This window comes from Netta rufina (assembly GCF_964035555.1).
Source record: "Netta rufina genome assembly, chromosome: 2".
NCBI lineage: Eukaryota > Metazoa > Chordata > Aves > Anseriformes > Anatidae > Netta > Netta rufina.
The window spans coordinates 36615040-36631074 of NC_140124.1; the positions used below are offsets into that span (position 1 = coordinate 36615040).

General features: G+C 41.8%; 1 protein-coding gene across 1 annotated transcript in view; it reads left to right on the forward strand.

Annotated features, from left to right (window-relative positions):
• The first annotated feature begins 1619 nt into the window (after positions 1-1619).
• CHN2 (chimerin 2) overlaps positions 1620-16035 on the forward strand; it is a 163254-nt gene continuing 148838 nt past the window's right edge. Inside the window, exon 1 of the mRNA XM_084282987.1 lies at positions 1620-1984. Within this exon, the coding sequence (XP_084139113.1) occupies positions 1936-1984 (49 nt within the window). The 5' untranslated portion in view covers positions 1620-1935. The remainder of the gene's footprint in view (positions 1985-16035) is intronic.

A 16035-nucleotide genomic window follows, 5' to 3' on the forward strand; every position in this document is an offset into this window, starting at 1 on the left:
TCCAGAAGACAAAAGAACCCTCTGTCTTTCTCGTTTCGTGTTTTTTTTTTTTTTTTTTTTTTTCCCCAGCATTTAATCTTTAAAAACGTGTGACACAAAATATTTGGCCAAGGACCAAAAAGCAGTGACACGCCTGTAGTATTTTTCTGTATGTCAGGCGGTAATTTACAGATTAATAAGAGTTAGCGCCAAAGCTGGCTGTAAAGGTTTCTGCCTCTCACATGGCGTGAACTATCATTACAAAAGCAAGCCTGGAAAAGCAAGTCGCACCAGACGCGCCCCCGAGCTCCATGCGGGACTCCCGATGGGGTCGGAGCCCCGCACCGCTGCCGGCCGGGGCTGCGGGGATGGCGGGCACCGGCTGTGCGCTGGCCGCTAGAGGGGGTCTCGACACCTTTTTTCCCGAGGAGACATGGGACCCGGCTGGCTGGTGCAGCGAGCCCGGGTTTTATTTTGGCACGAGGAGGAGGGGAAGGGGCTGGGTGCGGGTGACAGCGAGGGCACGCAGTTTGCACGATCATTGGAAAGCTGTGCGGCTGGGTGGATAGGGCTTGACTTGCCGGAGAAACTTTAATGCGATTCCTCACTCGTCCCGAAGTAACTTTATTTTATAGCCTCTCTGTTATGAAACATGGAAGGCTTTCATAAATCATCATCAAGGCAAATGGGTTAGAGGCTTCTTGCAGATCACATGCCAACAAGACTTGCCATGCCGCTCGGCTTTTGACAACCATCTGACAGCTGACCACCTTCCTGCTGCCTTTTTGCCCTCATTTAATAAAATGAGATGGAAGCTTTGGCTGGCAATAAAGCGCTGCGAAGGGAACATAAAGAGCGGTCAGCAGAGAGGAGCTTTCAACTGATGCTTTCTTGGCTCGTCCTCTTAGGAAGTCGCCCATTAAGAGGCAGGCCAGTGCCCTCAGCACGGCTGACAGGCACCCCCGGGGGGGTGTCTTTCCCCCCCTCGCCCCCCGAGCCGCCGGGCCCCAGCTGCGGTCGCCCCCCCACACACCCCCGCACCACCTGCGGCCCCTGCAGGGCTCAGGGAGAGCCCGGGAGTGGCAGGGAGAGCCGGGGAGCGGCAGGGAGAGCCCGGGAGCGGGAGGGTGTGGGCTTCTTTTTTAAGAAAAAGGAAGCCATGTGCGGAAAAATAAAAATTAAAAATAAAAAAAAATAAAAAAAAATGAAGAAAAGTGAGGGTGAGAGGTGCCAGGCGGAGGAGGAAAGCAGCAAGCAGACAAAGGGCTGACACATGCCCTGCCCCAGGTGCGCAGCCCCGCTGATGGGGGCGCAGAGCCCCCTCGGCGGCAGCGCCGTGCCGAGGCGCTCAACAGGCTCCGGCGGGGGCACGGGCACCGGCACCGGGTAGGATCAGCTCCGGCCACCAGCCCCGTGCAGGTTTGGGGCTCGGCCGCTGCTCGGTGGGGCCACCGGGGCTCACCGGAGCGGGACCCCCCCTGCCCGCCGCCGCTTCCTTTGTGTGCGCGGGGGGAGCGGCGGCGGGTCCCCCACGGCGGGCTGTCAGCGCTGCCCGCCAGGAGGCGGGGAAGGGAAGGGACGGGAAGGGAAGGGAGGAGGAGGAGGTGGAGGAGGAGGGAAGGCGAGGCAAGGCAAGGCAAGGCGCAGGCAGGCAGGCAGGGCGGCTCTCGCGTCCCCGCCGCGAGGTGACCCCGCTCACCGTACGGAGAGGGGCGCTGGAAGCCCCGCGGGGTCTTTTGCCGGCCCCTCCGAGCGGCTTCGCCCAGCCCAGCCCCGCGGCGCGGCCGGCAGCGCCCCGGCGGGGCTCCGCCGCCTGCCGCTCCCCGGCGGCGCAGGAAGCGGGGCGCGGGCGGCGGCACTTGGCCATGGGCTGGCGGCAGCAGCGGCCGGGCGGCAGCGGGGCACCGCGCGGGGCTCGCAGCTAAGGGGCGAGGAAGAGGAGGAGGAGGAGGGACCATGGCAGCATCCAGTAACTCCAGTCTGTCCGGCTCGTCCGTTTCCTCCGGTAAGTTTCGCCAGCGGTGTCTCCCCTCCTTCCATTTTTACCTGTCCGCAGCTCGCCGTCCCGCCCGCCCCGGGCTCCGCCGAGATGCCCCCCCCTGTTCTCCCCGATCCCCCTGCGGGGGCGGTGGGGCTCGGCTCGCACCCCCCTCCAACCTTTCCCACCCTGCTTTTGTGTGGGGTCAAGGAGGGGGGTGTCAGCCACCCCCTCGGCAGGGCACGGGGAGAGCCCTCCGGCTCCCACGGGCACGTTTTGGGGGGTAGTGGGTGGCCGGGGGACATTCGGGGACCGCCTCGCCCGCCTGCACCCCCCCCGGGCACAGCGCGCCCCTCGCAGGGCACTGCCACTGGGGCTGCCCCTGGCCGGGGGTCGCGGCACCCAGGGCGTTTCGAACCACTTTAAAATACCCGCAACTGGTTCCCGGTTGAAAACGAACTCAGTAACTAGCTAAAAACGCTCCGGGTGAAAATATAAAATAAATTACACGCGCGGGGGCCGTGCAGGGGGCTGAGGATGCGCTGCGTGCCCTGGGGCTCGGTGGTGGTGGCATGGGGCTGGCATCCCGCCTAACGCCGGGAAACAGAAAAGTTGCGTCTGTGAGCGAGGCGGTCTGAAATGGAAAGCCTTGGTATAATAGTACCGCCGTCTGCTTCTTAGCTCACTGAGTTGTTATTTTAACGTGTGAGTGATAGTAGACCGAAGGAATTGGCAGGGAGCATATCCTCAGCGTTATCCTGGCGTTTATTGGGCTGAAGGAGTAAATAGAGGGATGAACAACTTTGGGGTTCAAAGGACTTGTGACTCAGTGTTTTATGTGAGGTGCCAGACTGAGAATTTGTAAAAGCTCTTTTTAAACATAGCAATATGTGCTGTGAAAAGCAGACAAGCTCCTTTGGCTATCAATACAACTGTAGAAAATATAAATAAATTTAAAAAGCAATGAACAAATGTTTCTTTTAAAGATGGTGTATGACTTACACAACTTACTATATGTGTCCCTGCTCCAGTATGTGCCACTTACAGCCAGATCCAAAGAAGGAACTGGCTCCTTAAAATACATATTTATTCCAACCCTTTTACTAGCAACCACTAACACTGCAAGCCCTGATTGCCTTAACCAGAAAGCACGTAAAAGAAGTAGGCATGAGAAATTGTGTTGTGTTCACATTCATGATGCAAGAGTCGCAAGACCGGAATGAAAACAAGCAAGAGTCAACCCAACTCAGTAGCCTACTAGTTAAGGTCCTCATCCAGGCAATGTGACTTTTATTTGATGGATCACATATGTGATTTTTACATCTGTTACGTGAAAAACTTAGAAATAACCCTAAAAAGCTGGATTAGAACCCATGATTCTCCTCCTTGGTGATCTAAGCATTAAGCTGCAGAAGCCTGTTCCCTGTGTGCTTTGCTTCTGTGCTCCATGAGTCTCCAAGACTTTCTGGCACATTGTGCCAGCCTCTGAGAAACACTGCTCAGCACAGGCTTCTGAATCCCCTCTGGCTGTACTGAGTCAGGCCCCAGGATCCATCCAACACTGAGCCCTTGCAGTCTGGGTTCAAATGCCTGATCTGAAAAGAAGAGTGGGAGTTCAGAAACATCATAGGTCTGAGCATTTGGTATTGGCTAACTCGAGGTGCCTTCACCTGCAGTTAGGTGAATCAGCACCAAGCTTAGCGTCTAGCCTGGGAACTGAGCTCTGCACAGGTGCACATACTTGAAAGTTAGGGGGGCTGGCTCTTGACAGCTCTCTGCTTTGTATGAAGCCCTTTGCTACAGCCTTCAGCAGTTTGTGGTCTATCTTTTGGTTTGTATTTTTTTGCAAGGACAAGAACAGCTGAGCCTTGGCCCACGCTTGGGGCTCTTAGATGCCACAGTAATGCAACTAATAAATATTGTCAAGTGCTTCATAAAATAACAGAATACCCTTCACTTTCAGACTTTACAAAGTTGGAGTGCTTTTTTTTTTTTCCCCAGTGCATTCAGTCTGTGGTGTGTTTTTTTTTTTTTTCTTTATATGTACTAATCAGAAGTTAAATTTGCTGCAGCATGCTGAAGTTTCCAATATTAGCAGACACACCATATCTGACTATGTGCAGCTGTATTTTGGCTGTCTGTGGTTTCAGTTCTCAGAACTCAGCAAGTCTTAGAGCATACTTTTTTACATAATCTTACCAAACAGTCTTGCTTTTAAATTTAATTTGGTAGAATTTATGTGTATGTTTAACTTACCAGTATGAAGACTTCCAAATGACATAATTATTTCTACTCAGGAGAAGAAGGAAGATTATAACACTACACTACACTTTACTAATAGAAACAAAGTTCATGGCTGATAGGAGAACACCAAGCTGCAGTACTCAGCTCTACCACTGACTTGATGCTTGGCCTTGATCAAGCTACATAATGTGCTGCTGGATCATTTGTCCATCTCTAGGAGCAGTGTAGTGTTTGTCCACCTCCTACAGAACTTCTGAAGCCAAATTAAAACATTGCTTATCTAATTCAGATCTTGAAATAATCTAGGAACTATTTTCCTACTTGCAAATACATTTTTAGCTTAAAAAAAAAAAAGTTTTTATTTATATGTGTGCATATGGGTGTATCTTAAGATACATATATATACAAACATTCTGAAAATAAATAGGACTGTTCTTCTTGAGAGCATATAAATAATTCAAATTTGAGAGCACTGCCAGGGTTTGCTCTTGTTTTGAGGTAACAACAGAAGTCCAGAAAGTAGTGTCTATAATATATGTGTTCAGTTTTGAGCACTACAATGTGATAATTAACAATCAAGTCTTCCTTAATTTCTTCTGGGTACTTCTCAGGGTACTAGCTTGTAGGAAGGGGGCATATGCATGAGTACATATTGAGCTGGTTGATAGCCAGATTCTGGTCCATCTGAACACATCTGAACACAGTGTGGTGCTAAGCATCCTAAGGTTTTTCCTAAGATTTCATTTAGGCTCTACTACCTGTATGGAAAGGCAAGGGTTAGCTAGAATCTGTCTTATAAGAAGTAAAAGGGTTTATTGACTGAGTGATAATAGTGGGAATTAGTGTTTGAATGGCAGATGGGAATTTTCATTCCCTTTTTTTTTAAAGGGATGATTTCTTCCATCTCTTACATACCTTTCTGAAAATATGTATAGTTCTCTGTTTTTTAATGTTCATCTCTACTCTTCTTTTTTAAAAACACACATTCATTATTTTGGTAAGCACAGCTATATTGTAGCCCCATTAAGCCCTGGGCAGGGGGGGAAATGTCAGTTCATGAACACTGGTGCTGAAACATGGGAATTTGTTTCTGCAAATTACCATTTGCCTCATCATGTTTCTGTTTTGATTCCTGCCAGTTCATGTCAAAAAGAATGTTCAACAAGTCAAAATGCTAAACAATACAAAAATATGTCATGTGAGAAAGCTGGCCAAGAATTTTATGGCGTAGATATTTTGCCTTCCCACCTACAGTTCTGTGAAGGTGCAAGTGGGATTTAGACCTTGAACTTGAACCACTTGAAGTTGTGTCTGTGTTAAGACCAGAATTTCCTTCTGTCCTGGAGCAGTCATTTGTAAGCACTGCCTACAAAGTGGCATGGCAGGGTGGCTTATTGGAACTGTAGCAGACGGGGTGCCGACATGCTTGGAGACCTATGAGATATAAACTAATGTTAATGCAAGTATTAGTATTTAGGGATGTGTTGCTCCTTTACTTTCACAGCTTGAGAACCTGTCTCTGAAGAAGAATTAGTGGTTTTGGTGCTGGTCCCAAGAGCTGCTGTGAGGAGGAGGCTAATCATAGTTCAGGAGCACTAGGTACTTGTCGTGGAGCCCATCTGACTGGAATCTATGATGTGTTTTTTTTTCAATAAGCTAGCAGCTGGTGGCAAGAAAATCTACAGGAAAGAGCAGTGGATTTTTGTGTTGCATTTCTCCATATATAACTCTCTCCTTTTGGAGACAGAACCTATGCTGCTCTTTGGATATTAACTCTTGCATTTAAATGTGTTGGGGGGGGGGGGGGGGGGAAGGATATACCATGCAGAGGGAAAAAGGTGGATCTGCTAAGCAGTTAAATTAAGTATTCTTCTTTGGACCTTGGGTAAATCTGCAAAGCATACGAACTGCTCAAATTATAATTACTTTCAATGGGAATTCCACTTCATTTTCCCACAATCTCTTTTATAGCAAATGCCCAGGTGATCTGTCAGCTTTATGCCTTGCAAGCCCCTTAAATTTTGTGCTTTTCTCTAGCTGAAGTGCTGATTCAACCATAAGTGGTATCTTTTCTTGCTATCCTGTCCTTGAAAGAGAACTGTGCATGTTTCTGTGCTTTCCTTCATGCTGCTTTCAATTTAAGATAGACCTATTTTCTTGCTGTTCTCCATCTTGGTGCTGACCCTTATTCTCATTCATTTTGATCTTATTTATTTATTTATGAAATTTCTCATCTTTTTCTGTCAAACCTTTTACTTCTCCCCCTTCATTACCACCTGTCTCCAGTTTACCCAGCAGCCAAATACTGATTGTTCATGATAGATGAACTTCAGGCTCCACTTTGTGGAATTTGAATTCAGTCTTGGTTGAAGACACCTCTGTACCTCTCCTCTGGTTTTCTGAGGAACAAAAAAATCCAACATGCTTCCCAACCAGTCTCCATGCAGTCATATTCATGGGTGTCGGTTGTCTCCGGCTCCATGCTGTTGTGCCATCCTAAGCTAGCAAAGTGGCTGGAAATCCCATCTGCCTTCAAGACTTTGAGTTCTTCTGAAAAAGAGCTCTGCTTGAAAAGCCTTCTGCCAGATAGTCTCCCTGTAGTGGGCGGGAAGGTTAGAGAGCTTGGACTTGTCAAGTAAGAGTCACAATCACACTGTCACATTCACACTGAAGGCAAGTGTAAATGCAAGTCTGCTGTAAGGAGGTGTGCCACTAGGCTTTCTCTTCCAGCAGGACTCAGACTATGCCAAAATCTTTGCCTTTAAAAGGCAAATATAAAAATATATGCTGGTGTACCCAGAGCTCCAAAGATAAATTTTCAGGTGCCAGAGAAGCCATGGATGCTGAAGGGATAGCTGTGCACCTTTCCACTTCCCACCTTGTCTGAGGCTTCTTCACGTGCTGTGTGTGTCCCAGGTAATACCCGTCACTAGGCCAGATGACTGAGCTGGAAACTCATAGATGAGCTTTCTGCTGCAGGCCTGGAGATGGGCTTGTGTGTCTTGTCTAGATATTTTTACTTTTTGGCTGTGTAGAATAATTAGCTGTTCTAAGATACCTATTCTCCCTGCAAACCTTTGGCTTTTGTAAACTGTGGCATCTATATAAAAGATGACTGTTATAAATTCTTCTTTTAAAATCACCAGTTATTGGTGATTTTTTTTTAAATTGAAAATTGAAAACTATATTTTTCTGTCCTGAAGCTCACAGAAAAATGCATTTAAGTATCATTTAACCAGTGATCCTAAATTAATAACAAAGTTTATGGTTTGAAAACTCATTCTTGTCATAAATTGAAAAGCGACAAATTGCTTTTTTCATAAATGAACAGAGATATGTTGTTCAAAGGCAGCATAGTTCTCAACTATGTATTTTCACACATACTGTGCATTTCAGGATAAAAAATGGCTTACTGAGGAAAGAAGAAAAATCTTTGATGGTTCTAGTAACTTAACAAGGTCAAAATAAAATATTAAAGGCTCATGACTCTCTAGGGGTCATGAAGGTGCTATGATGTGAAATAGGCAGATATATTATAAAAATGAAAGTCAACACAAGCTGATTTTAATTAAGATGCTAGTAAGTGAGAAGAAATGAAATTACTATTGTACACAGATTCAGAGAGATTCTAATTGGGGAAAAAGATTAGTAAATGAAAACAGATGTTTATTCTCAATGATCTAGTAGAAACAGCGTTGTGAAAATGGTACATGAAAGCTATTTAAATAACGCTGCCATTATGCTGATAAGGTGCTACTTCTGATTTTTAAAAGGGCAATGAGTGCTTTTTTTTTTTTTTTTGCTTTTTTTTTTTTTTTTCTTCTTCCTGTTCCTTATGCCAAGCTTCTGCTGGCCAGGGTGTTCTTGTTCTAAATTAAAGCTGAAGTCTTTTGTATTTGGTGATTATAAAGAACTCACCATTCTTATTAAAAATAATGAAAATTCAAAAGGGAATAATGGCAAAGTACCCCATCCTGATGTAATGATTGATCCAACAGTTAGCTACTGAATATGTAGACTGTGATTACTGAGAATAAAACATAGTGGAAACTGGTATAATACATCTCTGCTTCACAATTTAGCTTATATTTGTACTTGGTGAAGCAAAAGTCTTATTTCTCTTATGGATCTGCTTGTTTCAGAGGCATATGTGTAGGATCAGACGAACAGTCTTTCATGCTGTCGTTATGATGACCTTTTTGGATACCAGTTCAATTGACTAGTCCTTGCCTTCTGTTTGATGTTTTTAAGAAGGCTTAGCTATGCCAAACACTGAGCAATGATAGGAAGGAGTATTTTACAATACACACAATCCTCCTGTACAGCTGCACCCATAGCGTTTCACAAGGTTTCACTTTTCAAATTATAATCATTTGGCTACTATCATGCATAGGTAAGTTTTTAACCTGATGTTTTATGTGAAGAAATACGTTTTTTGTTGAGTTGCTTTTTTTATATATGCAACCAAAGCATCCCTTTGGCTAAAGGGCAGCCATAGCAGGGTAGCAGGGTTTGCCTCGGTTGCAAGGCTGAGTGCTGGCAGAAGGCATTCCCATGCTGGGGAGCCAGTCTGTTGTCGTTTGCTCTTCTCTCTTACAAAAGGAAGAGATACTTCAGAGATTAAATATTTGGAGAACTGTGTGTTAAGGAATGGCACATTAATATTGCATGAAGAAGCTTTTGTTGCAGGGAAATGTAGCAGGATTTATACAAGAAGCTTTAAACCTGTAGTTCTGTGTATGTCACATTCTTCACAGGTGTAGTCACAGTTTGTCTAAGAATTACATACAGTAGCTTGTGTAAACGTATAGCTTTAACTGCTAGGAATAATAACCCATTCTTGCTGTCTTTTTCTGACCTTTGATTATGAGAATGTAAATTCGAATTTTATATTTGGAGGCAGTTATTACAAACTATGAATCATGCACAGTTCAGCAATAATAGTTTCATCACCCTGTTTTACTCAGCAATAATCCAAATCCCAGGGCTGGAGAGTGACTGTAGTTCTGGTACCAGAAAACTGATGCTGCAATAATGTCCTTGTAACACTGATGTGCTTTAAAGTTTGCTGGTGACGGGGTTGAAACTTGGTCTCATGCATTTGGTGAGGTAAGGACGAATTAAGGGGCTTTTAAAATGCAGAAGAATGTGCAAGTGTCCCTTGCTTCACTCCTGTTGTTATTGATCAAGGTCATCGCAAAACAATTAGTTCAGTAAATAAGACATCTCTTCTGAGGATATCTTTATCAGGCAGTCTGATTCCCCCTAGACAAGGTGTCTCAGTTATAGTGTTGATACTGACAGTATGGAAAGTAGTAGGTGGGCCCTTTCTTACTGTCAGGAAATCACACGTCACCTACTATGACCTATGTGTCAAGTCATATTTCTGAATTTCTTCTTACGAGCTTGTCATGAAGGTATTCCTCTCCTTTCTTCTCACCTTCTTGTGTTCAAACAATGCTCTTAGCTTAAAAAAAAAAAAAAAAAAAAAAAAAAGTTATGAAGTGTCTTAGTGGTGGAAGTGTGTTTGTGGTGTTACGTTTTTTTTATTTCATCAAAGAAGAAAATCAGATGCTAGAGTTAGAGAACTTAGTTTGTAAATGAGATTCAGCTTGTTGAGCAGATGTTTAATTGCTAAAAATTTGTCTTGGCAGATCAATTGGTTAAATGTTTGGCTTCATTTTATGTCAAGAAAGAAAAATGAAAAGCATGTGTCATCAATGTTCATACTGGGAATGGCCATCACAAAGGCAGGCAGAAGTTCCTGGGAGAATACGGTTCTGTACCAGCAAAATTCTGGAGGGCCTATACTCTATTCAAAAGCAAAAGGAATCCACCGGCTATTTAAACATTAAATTTTCCATCAAAAGACACTGAATCTACGTTGTAATATTTTCCTGCTATGTGAAGCTGCACTGAATCCACCTTAATTCCCTAATAAACTAGATCGGTGTGCCCCGAAGCAATGAGGAGAGGACGAGGAAATCATGAGAGGCCCAGGCAAATCCTCCATTTTCAACTTTTCCAAGGAATGTACGTGGTTGCTGTTAAAGGCAGTAGTATTTTTGTGTGTGGATGAAATACTGCCTCATTCAGAATGAAATATATTTAACCCTGCCTATTGGGGGTCGCTGGTCCTGCATCACCTTGTGGAAAGATGTGCACAGTGAATCCTGAGGAGTGCTGGATATCAATTCAGATTGAATATAGAGTAGGCAGTTTCTACATATTGTGTGTGAGCATGTGTAGGTTAATAGTAAACAGCCTAGCTTGCACTTGGGAGTTTAGGGATGGGTACTGCCTAGCATAAAGGCATTAAACTCTTTGACACATAAAAGTAGAGACGCTGGTGACTGATGTGGGCTTTCAGCATGTTTAGATGACTTTATAGGCCATACATCCAGTGCTGTTAAGCACAATGGTTTATCATTTCTGTCTAAAGTCCATGAGCTGTATGTAGGCTGGGAAACCGCACGGGTGAAGTATATACACTATATGCCTGCCATATCCTCTTACTCTTCTTTAGGTGTCCACTGATAGTCACTGTGGGAGATAATCTACCCATCTGACCTGCTGTTGCTGTTCTTACAAATATAGCGGGTAGAGTTACTGCTGAATCAGCACTTCTAGGTCATGCTTTCTACAGCCAACAGCTTCTAAAGGATAGGAGAAATCTGGGGCTTGAAATACGGGGTGATGACATTCATTGTTCCAGTTTTAACAAACAAACTGAAAAACAAACAGCAACAACAAAAAAAAAACAACTCCTATGTTGCGAAGAGTTGTGATGGGAAGATCTTATTAAGGGTGTACTACATAGAACAGTGTATAGAAATAATGGAACATGGAGCATTCACCTGTTTCTGCCTTGGCAACTCAGGGAGAAAGTTGTCTAACTTCTCTGTGCTATGTTGTTAACTCAGTGCACAAAAATCAGTCAAAGTCAAAACAATCAGATTTGTCTAAAATCCTCTTTCTTCTTCAGAATGAAAAGCTTTTCCATTCTTTTCTTTGCTCTATGAACATACAACCCAGCTGGATTTATGATCCAGCTCTAGTTTGATCACATTTCAGTCTCTTTGATTCATGTATTAAGGCTAGGCATTAATGAACCTCTAAGAGCTAGAGCAGAGTTTTTTTATATAAGGTTCCAAGATTTAGGGCTTTACAAAAAAAAAAATAAAAAAAATAATAAATGTTGCTATCAAATTTCTGTAAAATCCATTACTTTTTTATTATTCTTTAGTGCATGGAAGTGTCATAAAGCTGAATTAATTGTTTGTAAATGATTTTGTTTTTCAATGAAAACCCCTTTATGAGCACAAGGTATTCAGTCCTGACCCTTCAAGCTGCTTGGTACCTTCTGTTCCCACTGCACTAAGGTACTAAATCAGCAGCTTACTGGATTGGGTGGTTGCTTCTCTGAGTATTTTTATGCAGTTTCCGTTAAAGCAGCATCTGTTGTTATGATGGGGCAAATTATTATAGGCTACACAGGAAACCTCCCCTCCTCCAAGTACTGGTACATAACATATTTAATATTTGGTGCATTTGTATCATATATATAGAATATGTCAATTCATTGATGATGAATTTCCAAGGATTATGTACAAGACTTAAATTATACATAATTTGTATAAATACCTGTTTCTCAAGAGAGCATGCTCTCCATAACTCCTGATCTCTTGCCAGGCAAACCAAGATGATAGACGGCTTTTGGCTTCATGCTGTGATAGCTCTCTATTTGTTTTATTTTGCAATCTGAAGCACACAGTTAGGTTGTTTTATGTTGACAAAATTATTTACTGAAAGAATATTGAACTTTTTGATGTCTAAACAAAACAGAAGGACAAATTTCAATTTTAAGCTTTCTCTGACCATGCTGATTTGAGTCTGACATATCAATATGTGTTGAAAATTTTGCTTAAGTTCAGAGAATAAAAGTGAGTGATGACTTAAATAGGAGTAGGTGTCGTGAATGAAACTGCAGCACTCATGGGTGAGTGTCTGGGGCTCAGAGACAAATTAAGCTTATGGAAATAGTGATTGACAAGAATGCTTTTTCCTCCTCTTCAGTTATGACACTAACAACAGCACTAAACCTGCAAACCCCTGAGAAATAAAACTGATGAACTGGAGAAGGACTGAGGTATATAGATGTCCAACTAGTTATGTTTTTTGAAATTAAGCAGATAGGAGAATGGGATATTTTGACTTACGTTGTGTAGACTGAAAAGTAGAGATTCCTGGATTCTCTTTGTAAAGTGGGCTGCTGTGTCAGACCATGGCAGTGAGCAAGGAAGAAATCTATAGGTTTTTAATGTAGGAAGTCCAGGCATTTTGGTAGTAGATAAGTACATCTCAGCATGTTAAAGAGAGAAGCCATAGGTGCACTGATGGTGCGTTAACAAACATTGTGTCATTAGTTCACATTGGGTTCAAGCCATATCAAGCATTTCTGAGGGAACAGACAAGCAGAGGAGGTCCAAGATATATCCAAAAGAATCACTTATTGATTGTGGAAAAACTAGATAATACCCATTCTTCCTGTGATTGAACTAAAAGTTGACCCTCAAACTGAAGAAACATCCTATGCAATAGTAGCATTTTAGGTACGTGTATGATAGATACAATGCGATGTCAAGGATAGGAGGTTTAAGGTGGAACTCCAAGAGCTACATTTCCATTGGTGCAGCTCCTGGTGTGATAGCCATGGTGGCTTTCAGTATTGCAGTTTGTGATTTCTCATGCAGTGTGAAAAAGTATCATGAACACAAAAGGAAAGTGTTTTCTGTGCATGCTGTTAGGTAACGCTATGTCATGTTGCTAAACAGTTGTTTTGTTTCCTTTCAGAAGTGATGGATTACTTGATTCAATCAAGAAAAAAAATCTCCTCCCAAATCCATTACATTGCTTTATACCACTGGTTTTAAAAATAAAGCTTAAAAAAAATAAATTTTTAGTGCAACCACAAAGGGTTAAGGGTATTATTTTTAATGATTAATGTAACAGTAAAACTTTAAGCACTGGAGACTTAAGAAGTCAATGCATACTGTGTGATTTCTGCTAGAACCACAAAATTTGGCAGATATGTACAGTTTATATATGGGTTTATCTGCACATTAAAATTATTTGAACATATGGTCTTAAGAGCTGTAATGACAAAATAGTGTTCAGACACAGAAGTATTCTGGAATAGCTATCCCTGAACACTATTCTGTTAAGTTAAAGTAATGTAGATCATTGACTGAAAAGGAGGAGAAATATAGCATTAATTATACTAATTTGTCAAGTAACACTGAGCTTCCCCTTTTTTCTTTTTGCCTTTCTGCGGGATGTATTCTTGAAAGCTGGTTGCTCCCTCTTTTCAGAGAAAGAATGCCTTTCTGTCATCAGAGACTTAAACCTGAATCTGCCATTTTCAAGGTTTTTTTTTCTTCTTTTATTTAGTTTGGTGTTGTTTAGCACAGGACCTGAATGTGTTGTGGTTAAACAAAGAAAACAAATAATAAAAGGATAAAGCAGCATGAAGATAAGCTGATTCATTTCAGTAAAACTTTGCAAAACAAAATAAATTGTTATTAGTTAGAAGAATTCCTACCATGCATGTAAAAAGTACAGTCAGGGCTGGAGGTCTGCATTGCTGAATGTTGTTAAAACACGATATAATAATTGCTGCATTTTTATTTGTGCTGAGATGTATTTATAAGCAGACAGTGGCTTTTCCATGAAAACAGGTTGATGACTGTATAAATGCAGACTAGACAACAATTTGGGTTCCAAAGTCTTGTAACTTGAAGAATGCTGGAAGCATTAGCATAGTTGGTGTAAACTGCAGTCAAAAGGGTGTAGAATTGGCACAGTGTTATTAATTACATGTATTGAGTGAATGCATGTATATGCTTAAGAAAATATCAGCAGGAATTTATAGGAAAATAGCAAGAATATGCCCCCCACTCCCTCCAGCCGTTTCTTTAATTCTGTTAACTAAGGAGGAGGCACATTACCTTCAAAGAGCTGCTGTAGAGGGCTTTGACTCATGAAAGCATTCTCTGTATTGTATTTGTTTCACTTCCTTTGATCTCTTTTGGTTTGATGAGTACGTGTCATCGCTTGGTTTTGCAATTGCTTCCTCTTGTGCAGATATGACAGTAATAAATATATTCACTGAAGGGTGTAATTTAAAATTTATATTATTCACAGTTATTGGCAAGTACTGTAGCCTAAATGGTGAAAATGAGGGGCAGTTTGGTTCAGTTTGAGTTTTTAAAACAATTGATCCATCTTATCAATATGCATAATAAGCTTATCAAAACAGACTTCTCAAAAATTAAAGATGAAAAAAATCAATATAAAATGATTGTAAGTGTAAGTGTAACTGAGTAGTGTAGTTTACATTCCCTTTACAGGAAAAGGCTTTCAGCTTCACCTCTTAAGCAGCTTTAGAAAACTGCATGCTGACTCCTGGCAATAGTATATTGATTGAAAGCTTCCAGAGTGTCTAGAAAACAGAAGTGTACACAAATTAGTCTGAAAGTGATGTGTCTTACAGAAAGTCCATCACTGTCTATGGTTTGTAAGAAATATGTTAACTTCAGAAGTACTGGATTTACTGCTGTTATGTAATAATCAAGAGCTTATTTTCAGCAGGATTTTTCTAATCTTTTTTTTTTTTTCATCATTCTGTAAATTTTTAACTAAGCCTCACAGCACCTGTTTCATAACTGGGGGACAAAAATGACAGAAAAATGAAAACACTTATTTACTACCAGGGGCTATAACTAAAATCAACATAAAGTTTAAATAAGAGATATTTCAATAAATATTCACAATTTTTAGATGGTAACTTGGGGTGTTTTGCCCATATAAGAGACATATTTAGAACCTTTTTTTCCTTTTGTTTGGTAAAATACAGTGTCACAAATTTCCTATATGTTGTGGTTCCCTTCATAAAAGTAGTTTAGGGCATGCTTTGTTGAATTATATTTCAACAGTTGAATTATATTTCTTTGCTTTTCCCTCCTTTCTCATATATATTTTTCATTCTCATTCTCATATATATTTCTCATTCCCTCCAAATGTAGATATGTCCTATGCTCAGGTTTGGGATTAGAATAGAAATATGCTTAAACCAGTGAAGTGACTCCAAGTAACGTCAGTGATGAGAGCAATTCTACCCTGCATTTGCGTTCCAACAGTTATTTAGTCTGATACTGATTTTCCCCATCCTTGATGATCAGACTCTTCACTAGTAAACGTTTCAGAACAGATTTATTCATTGATACATACTTGAAGAAGTTGATGCTGTTCATTTCTGAGTCTGTTGAGTACCATTTGGAATAGCAGCTGCTGAGGTAGTGATTTGGACGTGTCCCCTACTACCCTTGAAAGGAGAAACATCGTGGGCGCACAAAACCTTTCCAAAGTATCAACAACATGCAAGTCGGAAAGCATTTGCATATTTTAACAGATTTTTTTCCCTACCATGAATGTATTTATTTCACTTGCAGATACAAGTCTGATGTCAAGCAGAAATGACTTCAGAATTTTTTTGTATATCCAAGCCTCCGTAAACCTATGAGTAAGGGCATTTTCTTTCTGATCATCTGCCAGGTTGTGACAAACTTAAGGAAATGCGATCTTATGGGTAGGACTCCGTAGTCAGCTCAGTTTACTATATCCTGTGATTTAGCAGATCCTGCAGTCCATGTAATGGGAGATGCCAGCTCTCATTTGAGGGAACTTTAAGAAGGAATGAGGAGCTTACCTTCAGGTCTGCACCAGCTTTCTGAAATACTAAGAAAAAAAAAAGACTTTTGTAGTGGGGTTATTAT